Source organism: Dermacentor albipictus, chromosome 1 (assembly GCF_038994185.2).
Source record: "Dermacentor albipictus isolate Rhodes 1998 colony chromosome 1, USDA_Dalb.pri_finalv2, whole genome shotgun sequence".
Taxonomy (NCBI): Eukaryota; Metazoa; Arthropoda; class Arachnida; order Ixodida; family Ixodidae; genus Dermacentor; species Dermacentor albipictus.
Genome location: NC_091821.1, coordinates 488,298,583 through 488,323,015, shown reverse-complemented (window position 1 = coordinate 488,323,015; position 24,433 = coordinate 488,298,583). Strand labels below are relative to the sequence as shown.

General features: G+C 46.2%; 1 protein-coding gene across 1 annotated transcript in view; it reads right to left on the bottom strand.

The window, feature by feature from the left end:
• The window catches only part of LOC135912787 (uncharacterized), a 64,803-nt gene extending 42,397 nt beyond the window's left edge, over positions 1 to 22,406 (bottom strand). Inside the window, exons 1-4 of the mRNA XM_065445338.1 lie at positions 22,294 to 22,406; positions 16,659 to 16,776; positions 15,944 to 16,086; positions 8,434 to 8,539 (exon numbers count right to left, since the gene is read on the bottom strand). Of these exons, the coding sequence (XP_065301410.1) occupies positions 8,434 to 8,539; positions 15,944 to 16,086; positions 16,659 to 16,776; positions 22,294 to 22,351 (425 nt within the window). The 5' untranslated portion in view covers positions 22,352 to 22,406. The remainder of the gene's footprint in view (positions 1 to 8,433; positions 8,540 to 15,943; positions 16,087 to 16,658; positions 16,777 to 22,293) is intronic.
• Between the last annotated feature and the right edge of the window lie 2,027 nt (positions 22,407 to 24,433).

Below are 24,433 nucleotides of genomic sequence, written 5' to 3'. Positions count from 1 at the left end.
GCCGGGGTTAAGAAACGTTTTAGTAAACGTAAAAGACAAATTGCCACAGGAAAATTTCCCCAGCGTAGCCTACGCCATAACGTACGAGAACTGTGATTACAAGTTTATCGACGAGACAGGCGACTTCAAGAAACGTGTGAAACAGCATGAGCATGACGTCAAGATACGGCACGTGGCCTCGCGAGTACCCTTGCTGAACGTGTGGATATTACAGACCACAATATTGACTGGGCAAGTGCACGTGCCCTGGCCAAGGAAAATAAACTTGCGTCACGTCTTCGTCTATAATCTTTACACATACAGACCATGGCGGACACGCTGAATAGAAGTGACAGGACACTTCAAACGGTGTACACTTGCTGTTTACGTCATGTACTGAAACGTACCTAAATAGGTTGTATCTCTGTTATGGGTTTTATTGTGAGCAAGGCTCTCGTATGAGGAGCCGAAACGTCAATAAATTTTCAATTATCTTGATCGTTGCATCTTTTCACGCTTGTTCATCCAACTTCAAGGGCGATAACATCGTCACCGCGCGCCGCATGCTGTACGTGTGAGTGAAAGCGTAGGAGGTAGGGGATAGGTGAGCCGACGATGCTGGATCAGTGGTGTGTGCGCAAGGGAGAAAAGCGGGGAGGAAGAGCGCCGTCTTTCCTCGCGCGCGATGAATCGGGGAGAATGGGAAAAGGGAAGGGGGCGGGACTTAGGATTCGGTGATCTGTAAATCTGTAGTTGCGCAACATGTTTGTTTGCCTTGTTTGATGCATTATATAACGTGACTTTTGTTTAGATACGTAGATTTATTGGAGACTTATACGTATATATAAATATCTTGTTTTGAGCTTTTGTGTGAACTTTGTTTCCAGTGACACATTTTTTTTTTTCCTTTATCAAGCTGTATCTTCGTATTTGTATACTGCTTTGTATCTTCGGATTTCCGATGTATATATTGCAGAAATTTTGCTTTTGATATGTGCTCTCCAGTGGCGTAGCCAGAAATTTTGTTCGGGGGGGGCTACGCCACTGGCCGAATATATATATATATATATATATATATATATATATATATATATATATATATATATATATATATATATATATATATATATATATATGCAGCTGCACGTTGCAGCTCAGCCTCCTCTTTAAGAGGAAGCTTTAGCTCGGGTGCTCCTATTTAAGTACATGTAGAAGGCGAATTCGTTTTTCCCTGCAACCACTTCACCAAATTCGAGGAGGTTTGTTGCATTTAACAGAAAAAGTTTAATTCTAGTGCCTACTTGCTTCGAATTTTTCATTTAGGTGGTCAATTATTTATTAAAAATTGGCCAAAATTGAAAATTTTCGGGAAACGAAACTATCAAGTTTAAAACTACGTGACTCAACAATGAAAAATGATATCACAATTCTGTGAATTGTATCTAATAGTACATCTATAGCGGACAAAATAGATATGTTACACATGAATCTAAAAAAAAATTAGTATTGTGGAAATACGGCTTTTGCAGAACCCTTGTACATAACGTAACCAATTCACGTAAGATACAAATTGACACATCAAACTTGTCCGCTTTGACTGTTAAAATATATGCCGTTTACAGAACCACAATATCTGTTCTTCATGCATAGCTATTAGTTTGTAAACGTCGTGCTTCTATTTTTTCAAATTTTCGAATTTTCCAAAATATTTTAAAGAAAATTCAGGCCCTAAATCGAAGTTCTGTTTCCAACAGACACTAGGATATCACTTTCTCTCTCAAATGCAACCAATTTCAATAAAAGCGGTTAGCAGGATTATCTCAGAAAAGCGTTTCTGCGTTTTACAAGTATTTGAACAGGCCGCGTCGGATTGGGCCCGAGCTAAAGCTTCCTCTTAAACAATTTATCGAGGAATCAAATACATGAATAATAACTGCATTGTCATTGCCAAAGATGCTTCAAACGAATTCTTGAAAGCTACGCTCTGTAAATAAAAGTAACATATGTATTTTTTCATAAAATATTATACTCGTATGTGCCAAAAATTGTGCCCTACATAACTGATGTCAATGCTTCCATGTTTTTTGTCTATTTATTAGGTAAAGAAAATATCACACGAACTTTAGAACTATATCAGTTCGGAACCAGGAAAGCAGTGCATGCCGCTGATATGAAAGTTAAAAGGCAATGAAGTGAACAAGTTGAAGACAAATATGCCAATGAAACTTTTTCATTCAAGAACTGTGCTTACATTCTTGTATGTATGCAATGGCCAGTGAAAAATCTCAATGACGCTGCCGTTTGTTCCAATGTATTACGCAGGAGTAGCTCTCCCTTGTCGTGTATCGTGAGTAATTGCTCCGAAGTTATAGTCGCGACAGAGAGCACGTATAAAAAGCAGGAGTTCTGCACGATGGTTTTGGCCAGTCTTGGAATGTCTTTGCAACGTCCTTTGAACCGTTTGCTCCAACGCTTCACAGTGGTCAATGAAATGCAGTGTTCAACGTACACGGCAGTCATGTGGCGATTAATTTCTGTTTTGGAAACACCTTCAGCTGTCAAAAACTTCGCGACACCGAGCTGTTCAACTTTTGAAGTGTCCATTATGTGACGCAACCATATTCAACCCAGTGTATGAGAGCATTAAAGAACATTTTTCTTCACACCTGCGTGTCACTTTTGTAAATGAGACATGCCGTTCTCCTACGCGCATGCCTCGCAGATAATGAACCGAACCATTATTGCGCGGTTAGGGTAGGCTCACTTTCATTTGACTCGCCTTCGTACATTAGAAATGCAAAGATACAATGGGATATGCAAATGCGAAAATACGGCTTGATAAAGGACAAAAAAGTGTCACTGGAAACAAAGTTCACTGCATGTATACACAAAACCTCGCAACAAGATATTTAAGTATGCGCATAAGTATCCAATGAGTCTATGTATGTAAGAAGAAGTAACTGTATATAATGCGTTAAACAAGGCAAATAAACATGTTGCACAATCATAGAGTCCCAGAATCCTAGATTCCGCCCCCATTCCATCCACTCCCCCCGATGTATTGCGCGCGACGGAAGGCGGCGCGCTTGCTCCCCGCTTTTCTTCTTTGCGCACACAAGACTGAGCCGCCATCGTCGGCTCACCCATTCCACCTCCCCTCCTACTCTTTCACTCGCACATACAGCATGCAGCGCGTGGTCACGATGTTATAACCCTTGGACTTTATACGAAACATGAGGGCGATGGCAGGAATGCGCCTGGAGTGTCCATATAATTGCTTTCGCAATAATATAATAAACGTATCCGGCAACTGAAGCGTCCCGTCGCCCATTACTTTCCGCAAAAGAAGTATGAAAATCGAACTTTCACCATGCGACAATTCGCTGCGCCGCAACAATGTATTTTTTTTTTCTGTGAGGCGGAGGCACCGAAATGAAAAAAAAAAAAAAGAGCGCATAGGAAAGTATGTTGGCCAGAATCTAATGCCTACTTCGGGCACCTAATGGGGCTAGGGAAGGAATACCGAAGAAAACATGAGACGCTTGGTCCACTGAGAACCATACGCATACTGCTCAGTATCCTACAGCGGCGAAACAAGATTTTCCGTAAAGGTTCCGCTCAAGGAATGCGGTGCAATCGTTCGAGTACCCACAGTGATGGCGGCGAGCGACCATTGTTTTTTTTTTTCTCGTCTGCTAGCCAGAAAACGTCCAAAGCTCTGTCCGGTGAAAATCCACTCGGGCAGAGCAAACCGAATGCGCACCGAAGTGCACCGCACGGTGGTCGGGGCCATACGAGAAAAACGTATGCGCTCTTGCTGGCTCTGGCAGCCCGCGGGTAGGGTAGCGAGAACAAAAAAAAATTGAAGAGGCTCAATGTGTCCTCGCGAATAAAAGTCAAAGTAGAAAGAATAAATAAGAACGTAGTTACTTTGGCTGGTTTTAGTGTCTTGACATGGATGTTCTGGCGTAGGTTAAAAAAAATGTTGATATTTTTTTATGTGACATGACGGCACAAATGAACCACCTCAACGCTTCGTCTCATTGGACCTCGCTGCCTGCTTTGTCAACTCGTCTGCTAGTGTGTTGATTTGGCTTGTCTCGTTGTATGTTCTGATGTAAGACTTTAGAAAAGTCAATAGACCTTTGGCGTCAAATGTTTATAACAACAGCACAACTTTGTGGAAATGTCAATGCACCTCTCACATCAAGAGCTTATGAGATATATACCCATAAAGTTTCGCAATTGATATCCATGCGCTCCATAGATTCTGTGGCCTCAGTGAGATGCCGCGGCGAGCCCGCTCACCATCAAAGCACCCTTGAAACTTTGTGCTCGGATAGGACTGCTTGGCGTTATGTGACTCCTGGTGTATGGGCGTTGCCACGAAATCTAGCCCGAGTTTGCAATCTTCGCGGTTAAATGTCTTTTCGAGCGTCAAAAAGACATTCTAGACAAAATCCAGAGTGATTTCCGGCGCCGGGGGTCGCTTTGGTCAGCGGTGCATGGACAGCACGAAAAAATTTCGGGGGGGGCTGAAGCCCCATAAGCCCCCCCCCCCCTGGCTACGCCCCTGGTGCTCTCTGTTGCGACTATAATTTTGGTGCAATTACTCAGAATACACGACCGGTGACAGTTGTTTCTGCGCAATACATTGGAACGAAGGACAGCGTCACTGATATTTTCCCCTGGCCATTGCATATGTACAAAAATGTGAAGAAGGTTCTTGAATTACAAAGCTTCATAGAAGTATTTGTACTCAACTTGTTCATTTCATGGCCTTCACGTTTTTCATATCATCGGCATGTACTCATTTGCTGGTTTTGAACTCATATAGTTCTAAAGTTCGTGTGATATTTCCTTTTAAATAGGCAAAAAAGGTGGAAGCATCGATATGAGTTGTTTGTGGCACAGTTTTTTCGCGACATACGAACATATTCTTTTATGAAAAAATTACATATTTTACATGTATGCTCAAGAATTCGTTTGCAGAATTTTTGGCAATGGCAATGCAGTTATCATTGATGTATTTGATCCCTCGACAAATTCTATAGACAAGAACGGCACCGAGAGCGGCGCTGCTGCGCCGGCTTTGAGAGCGCCGCATGCGGAGCAAAATTCTATTAGCGGTGGTACCCCTCTCCCATCTCTCGTTCGCGCCGCCTTGATTGCCTCCTGCACTGCGCGTGTTTGGGCACGTTTCGCGCCGCGCGCGGTGTGTGCGCGTGGACATTTCCTTCGAAGGGCGGTGTACAGTCTCTCTCACATTTAGGGGAAAACTCGAAGCGCAGCAGCACGCGCAGATGCTCGAGGGGCGGGATCTTGAACGGCGTCCTCTGCTACGGCGGTGCACGCTGGCCGCATTGTCGAGAAACGTTCTACTGTCAGGTGCAGGGCGCTGATCACATCGTTACTGCGTGAAAGGAGCCGGTATTCTTTGCTAAGCGTTGCGCGACGCCCACTGATACGCCTCGAATGTAAGTTCATCGCTGCATGGCAGTCATAGACGACGTACTGATTCCATACATTCTTGACGGCCCGTTTCTGGAAGGCGACTATATATTCTAACGCGATAGGACGCCGATCCACACTGCTCGTGCTGTACAAGAACTGCTAGAAGAGCGCGCAGTCACTCTCTTGGAGCGGCCGCCTCAATCCCCGGGCGCCAACATCATTTAAAATGTCTGGGGCTCGTTGAAAGTATCGCTGGCGCAACATCCCCTCTATCAGTCGCCCGAGGATAGGCTTCGATCCACCATCGTCAGTGACTGAGACGTGCAGCGAATGAACACATCCCTGATCAAGTCATTCTACACTTCACTGCCTTCCAGGATGAGCGCTGTCATCGCTGCCGCTGGGGACATGACGAGATACTAACTGAAGTTCCGAGCGTGACGTGTCCAATTCCCCACCGGCGGGCAGGGTCTGTCTGGTGTAGCGAATGATTATCGAGAAAAATCACTTCCAGCTCATTGTCTGAACCTAAAACGTTCATTTAATCGTGTCCGTTTGTTTCACCGTGTTCGACTCCCATTGTTGAGTGCTTTGTTTTCCTTTCGAGTCAAACAAAGACTGAGCACGTTGCGCGCACATCTTGGTGCGTTTTGTCGCTGCTCATTACGGTAGCACACACAGTGAAGAAACATACGTGCACACGCTCAGTACTCCGGCCCTTCGAAAGAACAAATGAACCATGTTGTCAAAAGAAGTTTGTGGAACTCCATTAGCGCCAATGAAGGATCAGAGTGTGGCGACGCACAACGTTTAGTAAAGAATATCAGCTCAGTTCCCGCAGTACCGATGAAATCGGTGCACTGCCCCTGACAGTACCACGCTTCCCGAAAATGCGGCCAGCGCGCGCCGCCATAGCAGACGACGCAGATCACGACACCGCCCCTCAAGCGTGTGCGCCTGCTCGAGCTGCTGCCGCCGCACGACTCCATTGCTTGCCGCATCGCGATGCAATACATTCCGAGTTTTCCCCTTAGTGTGAAACAAACTGCACACGCTATATTTGCCTTTAAGAAGATCGGTACGCTTGACGATTATTTTTATATGGCTGCAATGCGGCGAAAGGGCAGCGTCTGCTTAACAATGTAAGGGACGCTGAGCAGGTAATTGGAAACGACATCGTATGTGCCGCCGGAAAAATCGTCAGCACATACGATGCGGCACATACATACGGCACCTACGAGCTAAAGTCATTTTTGCAGTTTCTCACATTATGTTTGCTACAAATCCGTGTTGTCTCTGATGGCGACAACGGACTTCTATCGACACTGTGCGGAAATAAACAAGATATATCGCTGCATAGCACAAGTACGACATGCGCACACAACTTTAACTAGTACGTCCCCTACAATATGGAATAGAGGCAGCAATGTAGACAGCTTGGTCATTTTTTAACAGTACTCAAGAGACGGAAGTTGAAAGTATTATTAATCATTCCTGCTTCAGCAATGCCGGCGCGACCAAGACGCGGGTGTGTATCGTCCAGTAACCCGATCGATCGGTGCGATGGTGAAGCGGGAATGAACTCCGGTCATGTTCAATGCATCATGCACATATTCAATTTCTCGGCACGCGTGAACTTCGGCCACTGCTAGCGCATACAACAGACGTGGTTTCCATTCTTAGACAGCGCACACACAAACGAAACACGAGAAAGAAGACAGGACAAGCACTCGTTGAACTTAAAGTTTTTGTATGAATAAAAGGATTATGTACCGAGTAATTATTAATTTCACGTGGGTTAGATATAGAAACCGTCATACACTCAGGAGTGATCAATAAACGATCTCGCTTCGTTTGCCAGATGTTTACTTCGCTCGGCGCACCGCAGTAATCCATGTCTGTCGTCTGCTTCTTTCGTACCATTTTCTTGTGAATCGGTATAATTTCACTGGTGGCATCAACCTTTTCATGTTTACATTGCTGTCGTGACAGTTAACAACACAATAATAATTTCCGGTCATCCGAAGAGGCGCCGTCGCAAACAAGAGACGTTTCGCGCGCAGCGCGAACTGAACGCGGGCGCGACCGCGAAGGGAAGCGGCGACGGAAACCTACACCTTCTCGCGTGCAGCGCGCGCTCAGCCTGGCCTCCTCTGGCTCAGCGCGAGCGAAGGGAACCGGCGGAAGCAAACCCTCGGGGGATTGGAAACCGTGCCGCCAGGGGAGAAACGAGCGCTGGCGTCTCGGGCGAAACTTGGCGTGCGCTCGTCTATAAGGAGCAGGCCGAGCTGGGACGTCAGTTCGCGTTTACTGCTTGCAGCCCACAAGCAGCATGCTTCTCGTACTGTCCAGGAGTTTTCAGAAGCTTTTCTGGTGAGGCGGGGGTTCGCTCAAAGATTAGAAAGAATTACCGCGATATGCTTCTCAATATTACGAGGAGACTGCTGTTCGCAGCAATTTAAATAAGGGATCGGAATGCACACGAAGTATGGGGCTTTTTCTATGGAGCGTCACTATAGCAAATGGTCGCGTCTAGGTTGGCATGGCCACTCAGACCAGTTGCTCAGGCTTGCTTGAACGTAGGCTAAACTTCACGCTACCGACGTCTTCTGGTGGTGATACATGCAATGAACTGCTGCGTCTCCCACAACCTGAACAATTTTTCTCAGGCAAATAGGTTGCTAGTTAAAGGAAGGCGGACACTTTTCGATATGTCCGCCTTCATTAATGTGTCGGTGAATGCTTCTCAAAAGTGAGTGAGAATGAGCCCCATAGTCACGATTACCGAGCCGTGGCTAAATAATGTGGCAAGGCGTCAAGGGATAATGACCGATTCAAGTGGTAGCCATGTGAGAAAAGAAATGGTCTTTCTAACTGATTACCTTCAGTGCAGCAACTGACTGCGAGGAAAGTGTTCTCGCGTGGTTATAGGTTTGCACTGTCACCATTGGACAACCTTATGCGGGTGCTGTCGCAGACGGAGGACAGCGTGCGTCTCACCTGCAAGCAGTGGCTGTGCTCCCGGCTGCGAAGAACACATCTAGCGGTTGTGCCATGCACTGCCTGATCTCGTCCAAGGGGCTGCAGTCGCCGTCGACCTCGAAACCTGCAAATGCACGGGTTGCCAACACACTCCCGGAACCCGGACGCAATACTTCTTCTTAACGCGAACCCCGTAGGAACTTTGGAGGGGACTTGTACCCACGCGAACCCTACATGTGGCCTGGAAAACGTCGGCACAGAACTAAGTTCAAAGACATGCAAACAAAACGAAATTCAGGGCCATCTCGAAGACGAAGGAATAATAGAATGCTAGTTGAGTTTATTTATTTCTCGGGACATTAAACGCCCATACATTAGCTCCGCTTAAAATTGCAGAATAAATTTCACAAACACCATGAATTTGCATTGGTCGGTTAACGCACCCACCATTATTTTCTATACAATTTCACTTAACAAACATAAAGGCTTTGTAGTTGAAACATAGCGCAATATACGGGAACAAAGTGAGGAGGGGTAGATGACACTGAACAATATTAAGTCTCAAGGTTGAAAAAGCAAAATTTAATAACATATAACAAATACAAAAATCTGTAAATACAAATAGCGGTTCAAGAGAGGTTCAGAAATTTTAGTTAGGATAATTCATGGTTGGCTTTCTTTCTTTTTCTTTCTTTAATATAGGTATGGCATTAGGCAATAAAATTAGAGCTTGGCGGCGCAACCCAGTACCCCGTTTCAAAGGGGACGCTCATAACTTCCATCCATCCATCCCAACCTTACACGTAGCTGAGGTTACATATCTTCTCATCCGACCTAAGCTGGAATGCGCATATACAGTACGTAGCTAAAAAAAGCCCTAACCAAGCTGTTATACCTCAAACGCACCTTATCGCATTCCACCAGCCAGCAAAGCAGCTTGCTTACGTCACCCTTATCAGACCGGCACTCGAACATGCCAACATAGTATGGTTTCCACATACCAAAAACCACATTCATACACTCGAACAGATAAAAAGAGAAGCAGCCCGATTTATCTATAATCATTTTAAACGCACAGATTCACCAACCGAACTTCTTTCTCGCGCAGGTCTCGCTACGCTCGAAATTCGAGCTAAGGTTCAACGATTAAAGTTCCTATACTTAGTATTACACAGTGCGCTGAAATTGGATCCCGCAGCCTTTGTAAAGTACAAACACACCAAACCAACTCGGCATAAGCACGCTTTCACTGTAGAAGAATTTCTTCGTTATAACAACACTTTTTTCTTTTCATTCTTTCCGCGAGCCGTGCGAGAGTGGGACTGATTAAACCCTGCTGTTACTGCCCAGCCCACATTAGAAACATTTACAAATCATTTAGAAGAAACAGTCCCCATCACAACTTAGTTTTCTTTTGCAAGAGGAATTGTGTGCAGACCAATGTGTTACTCATTGAATGTAAGTGTCCATGTTTTTTTTTATGCTAACTTCTTATTTGTTCAGTGTTATTTTGCTCATATTGGTACTTCTATGATAACCATGTGCCCACTCCTGTAATAATCCGTATCGGGATCGACAGTATTGTGAAATAAATAAATAAATAAAATGTCAAGAAAGAGCAGGGGACAATGACTCCGACGTGGAGGCCAGGCGAGTTAACTGGATTTCCCAGAAGCGGGTTACAAATCACAGTTAAAGTGGTCGCTGCAAAGGCTCCTACCCTAGAATGCCGGAGGCTTAGGTGTGAATGGCGGGAGGAGTGAAGCGTTAACGTTCAAGGTTGGCGTGTTTCACGTGATCGCCCGACACTATCGCTTCTTTGCCGCGTAAATCAATCTTCAAGGTTTTCTCTGAATGCGAAGCCACACATGAGGGGCCTTCATAAGAAGGAGCCACCGGTGGCTTGATAGAGTCGCGCCGCAGAAAGACGTGCCCGGTTGTTTCAATTGTCGAAAAACTAAACACAGGCTGCTCGCGGGCGATACGGGGAGGTGCAGGTCGAAGCTGGTCGAGCTAGGAATGCAGCCTCTCTAAGTGCTGCGCCGCCCCTGGGGGGATGCCTTACTGGGTGCCGAAAAACTGGCCTGGAACGCGGATTGCTGATACATGGAGCATCTCGGCAGTGCTGACTCCGAGGTCATCCTTGATTGCTGTTCGCAGCCCCAGTAGCACTAGGGGAAGCGTTTCCACTCAGTGCTGTCTGTCGATCGTGGCGGTGAATGACGCCTTCAGTTGTCGGTGGAGACGCTCGACCATGCCGTGGCTCTGTGGGTGGTAAGCCGTGGTGTTATGCAGGTGCGTGCCGAGCAGTCTCACCAGTGCAGAAAAAAGCAAGCTTTGGAATTGTCGGCCTCGGTCAGTAGTTATTCGCAAAGGGCAACCGTACCACTACACCTACGCAGCAACAAATGCTTCTGCCACTGTCATCTTGAGTACCACTCGACAAATGCAAGAAGGAACCTGAAACCATGCTAGGGCGGAAGAGGCCCCACCAAATCCAAATGCACGTGGTCGAAACGGCTCTCTGGTGGTCGAAACGGCTGCACCGCTGAACGCGTGTGCCGGGTCACTTTCACGCCTTGGCAGGCTTGGCAGCTTCTTGCCCAGCTTCGAACATCTTTGTTGATCCCTGGCCCTATGAAGTGGTCTGTGATAAGCCACTGTGTCGCTCTCATGCCCGGATGACTTAGCCCGTGTAGTGAATCGAATACTGGCCACCGAAACTGATGGGGCACGAACGGGCGAGGAGCGATGCGTCGCTGTGTCGCATGCGATTTCCCGCTCGTGACCAATGTTGTTGTGTAGGGAAGCGGCGCCTCCGCAAGCTGGAGTAACGACCTTTTTTTCTGAAGTTGTCGCAGCTAGGGTTCGTTTTGGCTAGAGCTTGCAGATCCGCAGTGCTAGCAGGCACAACGCCGATCAGCGACAGTGCATCAGCCGCCTGATTTTCGGTGCCAGAAATATAGCGGATGTCCGTGGAGAATTCGGAGATAAAGGAAAGTTGTCGAAGCTCACATTCTGAGTACGACGAATGGTTGTTCTCGAAAAGAAGGTTGACTGCTTGCAGCCGGTCAGAACGTAAAAGCTATAGCCTTCAAGAAAAAGCGGAAATGCTTGACAGTGCAATAGATGACCAACATATCCTTCCCGAAGGTGCTATAGCGAGCTTCTCTGGGTTTGAGGCGCTTTCAGAAGAAACCCAGCTGCATCCAGTCTGCGCCATCGTACTGCTGTAGTATGCTACAACCTCTGACATGGTCGACACGTCAATCATAAGGCGAGTTGGGGCTTGGGGCAACGGATGAATCAGCAGCACTGCAGTAGGCAACCGCGTTTGGCTTCCTACAAGGAGTGTTCGAGCTCCGAGGACCAGTCGAAGGCAGGTGGATTTTTTAAATCACGACGCAGCAGGTCGGTAAGTGGTTTAAGAACTTGCGCACATGATGGTATGAAGCACCTGCGAGAATGTATGAGCACCAGAAACTCGCGGAACTTTCTGAAGGAGGTAGGAGAGGGGAAGTTCTCGACTGCCCGCACCCGTGATTCCAGTCGCTTGATGCCTTGGGGTGAAATGTGATGGCCGAGAAAATCCAGGATTTCAACTCCGAAAAGGCATTTCTGGGACTTTAGGACTAGGCCGTGTTCATACAGTTGCTCAAATAGAAGGCGAAGGTTCACATTGTGCTCCTCGTCTGTGCGACTAGCAATGAGAATGTCGTCAAGGTAGACGATCGAAAATGAACGGAAGTGTGCGCTTAGCCTCGTCCATGAACCTTTGAAAAGTTTGAGCCTTATTCTTCAAACTGTAAAGCATACGGAGAAACTCAAACAGGCCAAATGGAGTAGTGATTGCTGTATTCGGAATGTCGCTGTGCTTGACAGGAATTCGGTGGTATGCTCTCATTAAATCGATCTTGCTGTGTATTTTGGTTCCTGCGAGACGAGCGCCGAAGTCATGTATGTGAGGAAGGGGATATTGTTCCGGAGTAGTGATGACACTCAAAGCTCTGTAATCACCGCAAGGCCGCCGGTCACCACTGTCCTTCGGAACCAGACGGAGAGAAGACCAATTTCTGGAGGAAGGACGAAAACACCGAGCTGGAGCATGTGTTCGAACTCACGGTGGGCGACTTTCCCCCTCCTTCCACGGACCCTCCGTGGCCGCGCGGCGACAGGTGGGCCGATGGTGGTGATATGATGCGTCAACTTGTGTTTCACGGGCAGCGCATCGTTTCGGGGCGTCGTGAGTTGCGGATACTCAGCAAGTGTCTTGTCCTACGTTGGGACCGGCCGAAACGTACGGATGCCAGATGAGGTAAGGCTGGACTGCAGGCCAAGTACAACGAGGGATGTGAGGTTATCTTTTAAGCGCCGATCGCGTACATTCACATCTAGGTTCAAATGGCTGAGGAAGTCCCCGTATGGCAAAGCAGACGTCGGCGATCACAAACACACACCTTTGCAAGCGCCGGAGTCCGATCTCTAGCGTTATCGACCGGAGCCCATACGACGCGATGGCAGTGTTGTTCACCGCGTGGCGCGTGTTGCGGTCTTGCCGCGTTGGCACTTTGCGTCAGAGGCGGGAACGATAGAGAGCTCGGCTCCGGTGTCGACGAGGAGGCAGGTGCTGGTGATGAGGTCGACTACGAAGAATAAGCGGCTTGTACGAGGGCCGATGTCGCATGACGCCATTAGCGACTGGCCAGTGCGTTTCCCGTCCACGAACAGGGCTGGGTGCAGCGACTTCCTTGTTCGCGAAAGCGACGATGGTATCAGCACAACTGGCGCGGCGAGTCCCTAGGTGCGCTGCGAGACTGTGAAGGCGAATGGTTGAGCGGAAGTTGGTCGCCAATGTTGCCACCCGTCGTCAGCTTCTCCAGCGCCCTGGTAAAGCGGTCGACTGTTTCCTCCAAATGCGAGAGTCGGTCTCCTGACTTTGAGGCTCCGGCAGGGGTGATAGGTAGCTGTGATGCAGACGAGCAGTCGTATATGCGGTCACCGAGTGCAACCAGCCGATCGAGACTCGTCTCGTCCGAACCCTCGAGCACCACGCGCGTGGACTGCGAGAGGCGCTGCCAGAACAGCTCGCGCAAAATTGGAACCTGGCTCCCGTTTGCGGAGTGGACACCCAGTAGCTGACGCAACCGGTGCAGAAATTGTGACGGTCGTTGGTCGCCGAGTTCCTCGGAGAGGAGCTGTAGAAGCCCACTCTGTTGCCATGGCTCGAGGTACTGCAGGACCGTGCGTTTCAGGTCGTCGTATGCTGTGGCCGAAGACGTGCCCGCTAGCAAGTCGTCTATGGCATCGGCGATGTCAGTGGGTAGCGCAGCGACCACGTGCAGCTGCCTTGCTCTCTGTGAGGTAAGGCCCTGGTAAGGCCCTGGTAAGGCCCAATGAAAACGAGCCATGCGTTTCAACACGCTCCCTTGCCAACGAGGCGCTCATAACTCGAAGGACGCTCAGCAACGTTCAATGGGACATAGGGCCACTCCAAAATCTCAAGTCGGCTCACACCCACATTTGAAGTTTGACCACCCCGAAATTTAAGTACCTCCACCCCTAAATTTAAAGTTGGTCCAACCCCACATTTTCTTGTGCCAACCCCAAATGTCAATTAGGCCCAGCCCGAAAAAATTGAAGTTGGCTCACCGCCTAATGTAAGTTGCCCCCCAAAGTTCAATTGGGTCACTCCCCACCCCCAAACTTCAAGTTGACCCACCTGTAAATTTAAGTTGGCCCACGTCCAACTTTCAAGTGGACCCACCCCGAAATTTAAGTTCGCCTCCCCCTAAATTTCAAGTTGGCCCACCTCCAGATTTGATTTTCGCCAACCCTCAAATTTAAGTTGACCCTACCCAAAATTTCAAGTTTACCCACCCCCAAATTTTATTTGGGCCACATCCAAATTTCAGGTTGGCCCACCCACAATTTTAAGTTCTGTCTCCATCAAAGTTCAAGTTTGCCCATCCATAATTTAATTTTGCCCACCCCCAGATTTAAACTTGGCCCACCCCCAAATTTTAGTTGGCTCAAGTTCAAATTTAAAGTTGGCCCAGCGGCAAATTTAATTTTGCCCCTGACCGAATTTCATGTTGGCCCACCCCCTAATTTAAGGTGGCCCAATCCACATTTCAAGTTGGCCCATCCACAAATTTCAAGTCGGCCCAGTCACCAATTTTAAGTTCGCCCCCACCGAAATTTCAGTTGGTCCACCTCCAAATTCCAAGTCGACCCACCTCCAGGTTTCAATTGGCCCACCCCAACTATAAGCTTATAACGAGGGCTATATATATCTATGGGCATGGTCTTATATTATTTTTTTTTGCTTTAAGTTGTTCCTTATCGCTTGAAAGCTACCGATCATCTACATTTACATCATCATTTAAACTTTCATAACTATTAAATGTGCTAACTTTGCAAATTACGCATTTTTGTGCAGATACAGGGCATGACACTTTTCGGCATGACAGGGCTGGGGAGCTTGCCAAACATTGCTTACGCATTGAAAATCGCCCTTTCTGGCTTTAAAGCTTTCAGCGGTTGTGCAGCTTTGCCGACTTATGCGTGCCGTGATGGTTGCCTCTTTCAGCGGCTTCTGTTGCCATTCCCGCGCACACAATCAGGCAATAAAATTGAATAGAATTCAATGAAAGTTAGCGCCTCTCCATGCCTATCCTGGTTGTCACCATTACCTTTTCGCACTTCAACGCTGCTCATTCTGGGCGGCTAAACTGTAGTCTTTTGTATTCTACGGAAAATTTGGCTTCGAAGTTGCTTATAATACGCGGAAAAGAGTTTAGGTATAAGAGCGACGTAAGGAACGCTTTAACGCTACCAAATTCAGTCACTGTTTCCTTACAATGTGCAGCCAAACTGGGCCAGTAGTAAAGGGCGCTTAGTCCCGAAGAACCCCTCCTACAGTCATCCGAACGCTAATTAAGGAGGACCGGTGCTTTCACACATTTAATCGGGAGCGGACGCTAGTTACTAATGGTGCATTCGGCTGCTCTCTACCACTCTTGACCCGACTCAGATTGCAACACCGCGGAGCTCTCGAACGGAGGATGCGAAAACGTGACCCAGCCGACCTTGCGACTGCTCACCAGAGAAATCGGTTGGCGGAGCAGGAAGGCTGTAAGCCGTTTCATTTGTGTAAACAAACGAGGCTCTACTCGCGTATGCCGCCCATGCAGACCCAGCGCCAACAAAAGCTGCGGGGACAACGGGACCAGAACTCCGCCCGATCTGTGGCATTCCCAAGCGTTCCAAGCTGGAGCGCGGCGCTCTAAAAGAACCAGCAGAACGTGTTCCGAGAGCTCGACTTGCACCAGTCGAATGTGACGCGCGCCACAACAGCGGTCTGGAGCGCTCGAAAGCGACCAGTCCAATGTACCCTAAGTCAGTAAGGAGTTCACAGAGTAAACGAAACGGTTTAGACTAAGCGAATAAACGCATGTCACATCTCGAATCTGGCACTCGAGGTTCGAAGGATATCGAGGGAGCTGTCTGAAGGAGGCGCTGCTCTTACTCTTGAGCAGCCGGTGTTGCGCGTCGTCGCAGAGCTCGGCGCTCACTTGGCGGTAGAGGCGCTCCATCCGGTCCACCAGTGCTTCTCCTCGGCAGGCCTTCGTCTCCGCTTTGCCGGAACACGACGAGTACTCCCAGTAGTGGCTGCACTTAACGACGTCGAACGTGAACGAGCGCGTCCCGCTGTGGAAGCCGTTGTCGGCACAGATTAGTACAGTTAACTAGAAGACGGTACTGCGACGACATGGCTCGCAAGGAAGTGCCGGGAAGTGAAGGCTTTGGAGGGACATCTTTTGCGAATAGCCAGCACGCCTCGAACGCAGTCGATGTGTTGTATGTTACGATGCTTTAATTTCTACTGAAATAACGCGTAAGAAGCTGTTCCTGTTATAATATTATGCACTTTAGAAAACAATTCCATTATCAAATAAATAATTGGGTGGACAGTTTCACTTGCGGTAAGCAGTAATATTAGTTCGTTGAAATAGGAGGAAAGACAACGGCCTGCAGTTATTTCGCACCAATTTATGTGTTCAATTAAATTTTGTTTAATATATTGTATACGTTAACTGCGAGATGTATTCCTGGGAGCGGAAATGTTGTACCTCCGAGAAGTCGTTATTCGCGCGGACACGACCATAACCATGGTATCGTTAGCCATAACTATTGTACGAGTATAATACACGTTTCCTCGTGATTTCTCGTGGGCCATTCACCTGCAGAATGTGGCCGCCGCGTCACCACGTTGTGCACGGGAGGCGAAGAACAGTGGCACGCTGTCCATGATGTCCTCGTAGCAGGCACGAACCTTGGCCAGGTCGCAGGTGGCGGCTGCTGCGTGTGCGCGAACAGTCGTGCTCAGCTAAAGCCCGTCGCCCAGATCAAACAGCGTCTACGTGATACGATCAACAGTGCCAGCTTGCGTCCGCCGAAGGCAGGAACAAAGACACGCAAATAGCTGGAGCACACGCTCGAAGAAGGGAGTAGCTGCTCAGGTTTGCGTACTGGATAAAGAAGGTCGTGTGGAGAGAGCGCCGCGGTGGGGGCTTCTTGCCCATGTGCGCTTTAAACAATGGGTATATATACATATAATTTATATATATAATGGGTATGCTCTGCACCATCTTGTGTGGCGTTACTGAAGATGACTGCAGGGCAAGGAAACCGGAAGTTTGATTGATCTAAAATTGCCTTGCAGAACCCACTTGGAATGTGAACACCGGTGCCTTATGCTGTGCTCAACAGTGGGTGGATGGAATTCCTGAGATTACCTCGGAACGCAATCTCGCGGTGGGACGCGCCGGTCTCAGCTGTGCCACGATCGATCGCACGAGCGAAAGTGCAGTAAAACCGTTCTAAAACCTGACAACCAGTGTTGCCGTAATTTTTTTAAGCGTGTCCCTATTGCGAGACAAAAAAAGTCAGTATATTTCCGCAAAATTTTGCTTCAATGTACCTTTAATTGTCGCTAAGAAATCTCGGTAAATTTTAGGCAACGCAGACGTCTTGGAACACCTTAACATACGCTAGTATGGTGTAAATCATTTACTTAAACGCTTCACGTTGGCGTATGGTCTGTGAATCAGGAATAAACAGCGAATTTACTAACCATCTGTATCGAGCTGTAGCGAACAAACCCGGGCCATACAAAACGCTCCACCATCAAACGGATGATTCTGGCTCTATGGTATCCGAAATGTTCGCTCAGCTTCTTGCCAGGCGAACTAAGATAACAAAGGATATAGCAGACATGAGCAAATCTATCGACTCCCGATTTGAGGCCATTGAAAAACGCGTAGTTGATCTTGAGCAGCAGGCACCCACGTTTAGCGCAGCACACTACGATAACCTACAGAGCCAGATTCAGAAAATGCCATCCACTATTAGCAGAAGCTTGATGTGGGCGAGTTGGTTTTGCATACTTGAAGAAAAGAGTGCTACGAAGACGCGGACTAAAAGAGGAACAGCGCCTTGTCCGTCGTACATGTTCCTCTTTTAGTCCGCGTCTTCGTAGCACTCTTTTCTTCAAGCATCTGCTATTAACACACTTTCTTCCCAAAATGATGATTTAGAAAATCGCTCGCGTCGCAACAACCTTAATGTTTATGGTCTAACAGAATCTGAGCATTTCAGTAATGATTCGCTACAATCGCTAGGTAAGAATTTTTTTACTGACGTACTAAAGCTTGATTTTGCTCTAATTGAGCGATTGCACATGCTTGGTAGACCTAGAGGTGGGAGACCTCGCCCCGTCATTATGAAGCTCCTAGATTTTTGTGAAAAGATTAGTGCTCTAAAGAATGGCTATAAACTAAAAGGGTCCCAGTGGCGCATATCCGAAGATTTATTTTTTTCGAATGTGCGCTCTATCCGTAAAAAACTATGGGACGCTACAGCACAATCTCATAACAATGGTTCAGTGGTACACCTCAGGTACGACCATGCGTTTGTTGATAATCAGCTCTACAATTGGGGTGTGGTTTCCAACTCTCTTGTAAAAGCTCGTGATGGTAACACTGACCCTCATTTACCGCACTCCCAGGGGAACAATCCTTGACTTAACATGGACATGCAAGATAAACTTTGTATAATAAATCTTAACGCAAGAAGCCTATCTAACAAATATTCAAGCTTTTCCTCTTTGGTGACGTCACATTCCCCGCATGTTATCGGCGTTACTGAGACTTGGTTGCATAGTGATATCTATGACTGCGAGATAACCCCCCCCCCCCCACCCAGGATATAACGTCTTAAGAGTAGACACAAAAGCGGGCAGAGGTGGAGGCATTCCTTTGTTTTTGCGTTCTGACCTACAATTTTCTGGACTACAATCCGCACTTGAAATCGAGACGATCTGTTGTAAGGTGCACATTGATATAACAAATGCAACCATTGGTGTGTTTTATCGACCTCCCAGACACGCTTCAAATGAAATAAGGATCCTTAATTAACGCGTTCATCCAAGAGCGCGGTTCTGGCTCTTCAAATTTAATCTGCATGGGGGACTTGAAAGTACCAAATGTTTGGTGGGCTTCATTATCGGTAATTGGTGATAACGTCCCTATTTCTAGAGAGTTCCTTGAATTTTCACTATCCCTTGGATTGAAACAAATTATATGTGATCCTACAAGAGAGTCCGTCTTACTAGATTTGATTTCCTAAATGCACCGTTCTTTACAAGTGCCTTTGAGTGTGAGATTACGAACGGTATTTCCGATCACAAAGCTGCTATTGCTACTATTAATCTTTCAGTTTCAAGGCGCCACTATGAATATACCAGTTTTTTACGATTATAATCATGCGGATGATACGTCCATACTTGATACATTAAGCATTTCATTCGACAGATTCTCTCGGTTATGCACTACCAGTGATATCAATACTATAGTATCCCATTTTCAAAACATTGTTCACACTTGCATAGAGCGCTATGTGCCATTAAAAAAAAGGAAAATCTTGACCTTCCTTGGATGACAACGGAAATACTGCATTTGAAGCGTCGAGTAGCCAGAACACGTCGGAAGCGCCACATGAGAGCCGAAACAAATGAGCAGTGCCGCTTTATGAAGGAAGAACTCCGCCAAAAATTGATGCAGCTAAGAACTTTTATTATCAGTTCACTCTACCTAATTTCATTAAAAATTACCCACGAAAATTTTGGAGCTCGATTTCGCCAATGAAAAACACCACCCAGACATTTATATTAGATGATTCCAAAATAAGTGATCCTGGAGCTATTGCTAAAGCATTCAATGAATATTTTCAGTCTGTATTTACACAGGACAATGGGGTAATTCCTCCCTGCTCCACAACAACTAACATGTCCTGTGCAATTAGCAATGTTACAATATCTAAGTAAGGAGTCCTGAACCTTAGTTCAAATCTTGACACCAAAAAAGGCTGCAGTGCAGACAATGTGAACAATGTGTTCCTTCATCGTTCTGCGCTTTGGACGGGTCAATACCTCACATATATTTTTGAGAAATTAGTGTCTAGTTGCACAGTTCCTTGTTCATGGAAACGGGCTAGAGTCCTTCCGTTGTTCAAATCTGGGCAGACACTATCTCTTCTAAATTATAGACCCATTTCTTTAACTTCTCATGCACGCAAACTCTTTGAACTCATAATTTATAAACACATTATCACTTTTCTCAAGTATAATAACATTTTGTGCAGCGCTCAGCATAGATTTCGTAGTGGTTTTAGCACAGTGACTCAATTAACTGAATTTACACATGACATCAGTTTTGCTCTTGATTTAGGTCGTCAAGTAGATGCGCTCTTCATTGATTTCTCCGAAGCATTTGATACTGTACCACATCCTATACTATTACATAAACTAACCCTTATCCTTAATAACCCTCTTCTCGTTGACTGGATCCGTATTTTTCTTGATGATCGTTCACAGTGTGTTTCTTTTAATTCATTCACCTTTCCTGACGCATCAGTATCTTCCAGAGTACTCCAAGGTTCTATTTTAGGGCCATTGCTTTTTTGCTTTATATTAACGACATTCCAAACTTTGTTTCAGTAAAAATTAGGCTTTACACTGACGACTGCGTTCTCTACAATGTCATTTCTACACTTAACGATCATAACACTCTGAATCGATCTTTTACAAGTTTTTGTGAATGGTGCGAAGTCTCGCAAATGAACATTAACTTTAAAAAACAGTCGCCATGTCCTTCCCTAAGCATGCTAATTGCTCATATTTCAATTACTCCTATAAATCCACGTTTCTGCAGCACGCATATGAATCTAAGTATTTAGGCCTCCTTTTCACTCCAAGGTTATCCTGGTCAGAGCATGTTCTAACAACTTGCAACAAAGCACTAAAAAAAACTTGGTTACCTAACCCGAACCCTACGTGCTGCCCCCAGAGAAACTGAACCCATTACACACAAAACACTTGTAAGACCTATGCTTGAATACGCGGCTACGCGGCTACCATATGGAACCTTTACAAAATATCGAACATCCACAAAATTGAATCTTTTCAGAAAAAGGCGGTTCGTTTCACATACAGCCGTTGTGACAGAATGTTTTCAACGTCATCTCATCTGCATATGCTCGGTTTAACCCCTCTTTCGCACCGTCATCCCATAATTATCTGAAACTTCTACACTCTTTATTTTACTCTCCGCATAATGCTTCCCCTAACACATATCTGACCCGTGCAAAGCCCCTAATCACGAGAAACAGCGATGACTTAAACTTATCTGTCTTTTTTGCTCGTTCCAATGCTTTTAAATACAGTTTTTTTCCTAGGAAAATTGAACTCTGAAATGACCTGCCTGGTCCCATACGTTGTATACCACATACCGAATTTGGGGATGCTATTGAGTGCTCTCCTTAGCCATGTTGCTCCCATGTGCTTCTTTTGTATGGTGATTTGTATTTTCCACATTTTGTAATCACCCACTTCTGCAATAACAATATAATAATAATAATAATAATAATAATAATAATAATAATGTCTTTATTTGTGTCCCGTAACAGTACACGACACGTACAGTACACATAATACACGACACGTAACAGTACACACACACACACACACACACACACACACACACACACACACACACATATATATATATATATATATATATATATATATATATATATATATATATATATATATATATATATATATATGAGAAGAAAGGGGGTTGAAAGTGAGTGGGGGCGCTGGCTAACACTCCCAGGGTTCTATAGTACACATAAACACCCAAGAAAGTGGATGGGGAAACGCCGCCGCGGTAGCTCAATTGGTAGAGCATCGCACGCGACATGCGAAGGTTGTGGGTTCGGTTCCCACCTGCGGCAAGTTGTTTTTTCATCCACTTTATTTTCCATTAATTTATCATTACTTTATTTCATTTATTAAGCACATGCAATTTCCCCTATGTTGTACTTGGTGTCAGTGTTTGTTGGCTTCTCATTATATGACTATATATATATATATATATATATATATATATATATATATATATATATATATATATGCCTCTACGACCTGACCGGCTTCCTACACTCGTATTGCTAACGCATTAAGAAGGCCAAGCTCGTTCTTTTAAAAACGTGCTAGTCTCTATTTGCGGCTGTCACAAGTATCAGTTCTCGTGCCAAAGTCGCCGTCACGGTACCCTGCCAGGCGTTAGGCATTTACTCATACATGTGTATTTTTCGTGCCACTCTTATTTCCCTTGCAGGCTAAGACATCACTTGGCAGCATAAATGTCCTTATGTTACACGCAGTGACCACCTGTGCAAAGCAATTTGTGCGAGACTGCGAGATCTGACCATGTAAAGCATCGATGCGAATTGCGGGTTGAGGGCAGCGCCTACCTTTCGTGGCAGTGCAGTAACAGACAAGTACAAGGGCAAAAACCAGTGCTGGCGGCATCGTGCACTCCGATGGCGGACTCGTCGGCAGACCTGTTTCGAAGACGGACACGAATTATCTGGCACATTGAATGCATTGTCTCGGCCGATACAGCATTGATATCTGTAGTGGAAGGCAAGTAATCGCACGGCACGCTGTGTGCTCAGTTATATAGGCGTCACGCGATAAGAGCATCGATCTATATCACGAGCGCGTGCTAACAAACGAAGCGGACAGCCCAGACAGTCTGCCAGGCTGGCAGCCTTTCATCTGCTCTTGAAAAGCCTGATTGTGAAAGCTGTGGCCCTTACGGCTTGCATCGCGCTTAAGGCTTTCATTTAAGAAACGCACATAAGGCAGAGATATCATTAAGGAAGTTGGAGGAAGGTGGAGAAGAGTAATAAAACACATCTTTGAAGCCGCGATATGAATTTGGGCGCAAAAATTTGCTTTCACGCCTTCCACCACTCCTATACAAGCTTTGAGGCAATATCTATCTATCTATCTATCTATCTATCTATCTATCTATCTATCTATCTATCTATCTATCTATCTATCTATCTATCTATCTATCTATCTATCTATCTATCTATCTATCTATCTATCTATCTATCTATCTATCTATCTATCTATCTATCTATCTATCTATCTATCTATCTATCTATCTATCTATCTATTATGAGAGAGAGAGAGAGATTAAATATCGTTATTGGAAAGCCCCTGCTGGGTTCGAAAGGGGAACGGAGAGGCTGGGAGGCTAGCTCTGTAAAGCTACCTTTTGCCGTTAGACGCACGCCAGGCCTTGAAACTCAGTGGTGTCCTCAGCCAGCCGGACAGCCTAACGCTGGTCCTGTGGGAATTCGCTGAGCAGTATAGCGTCGCACTGTTCAGGGGTGTTAATTTAACATTGTGGCTTATGCTGTGTCGTATACTGTTTAGAGCTGATGGGCATGCATATATAATGTGATAGAGGTCTGCGCGTGGTGCATTGCATGCCTTAAAGTGTGATTCTGGGTGTACTAGGTGCATGGGTAGTGGCGTAGGGAAAGGGCTTGTTTATAGATGTCTCCATGTAGTGGCTTGGTGTCTGTTTAACGATTTGTCACGAGGAGTGTATTTGTAGCGAGTATTTAGGTAGTAGTTGAGGATTTCTACGTTAGTGGTCATTTCTTCTTATTGCCAAGCTGTTGCTTCTTGATCTCGTTCTGGGGGCCGTAGTTCTGTTTGGGTCTCTTCGGGCATTTGTTGAGAGAGAGATGGGCGACGCAAATGACTCTTCGGGTTGACAATTGCTCGCGCAGCGTCGTGCGCATAGTTGTTCCCATTTACCCCTGCACGGCCTGGCGTCCAGATGAGTCGAGCAGTTCTGCGGGTACGAAATGTTCCAGTGAGAATTCGCTATGCTTGAGGTGTCCCTTGATGTAATTAACTACGGCTGATTTGGAGTCGGTGATGATACATGATGCAGTGCTTGATAGGTATGCTAAGGCTACTACAGCCTCTTCCCCTTTCTCTGGGTGTTTGGTACGTATGGAGATAGTTGTTGCCATATCTTTAGTTCGATCCGTAACAACTAACAGAGTCATGGCTGATTGTTACGGACACTTTGCAGCATCAAGATAAGCCGCATGTTCAGCGTCTTTGAGCACTTTTGGGGGTATTTGAGTTCTTGCTTTCCGTCGGTCTGCGTTATGGTATGGGTGCACTTTCTTTCTTTTTTTTGGGGGGGGGTGGGGTGGGGGGAGGGGTATTATGAAGGCGTTCCTGATGTCCGGTGAAATATCTCTATTTTCTTGAAGTTGCGTCTGGTATTGAATTGCCAGCTTGTTTACTATTGTCGTCCGTCCAGTCTTCGTGTGTGTTAGGCGTTCATAGTGTGATGTTCTCCATGCTTCTATAATTTCGTCCAGTGTAGTCTGTAATCTTAGGGCTAATAACTTTTCGTTTGCTGTGCTTGGAGAAAGGTGTAATGCTTATTTTAACTCTTTCCTTATCATTTCGTGTGTTTCTCAGTATGCGTGAAATTTAAGCATGGCGTACTATACACTATACGGGAGATGATAAAGGCTTGTACCAGTCGAATGATATTCTCTTTCATGCTGG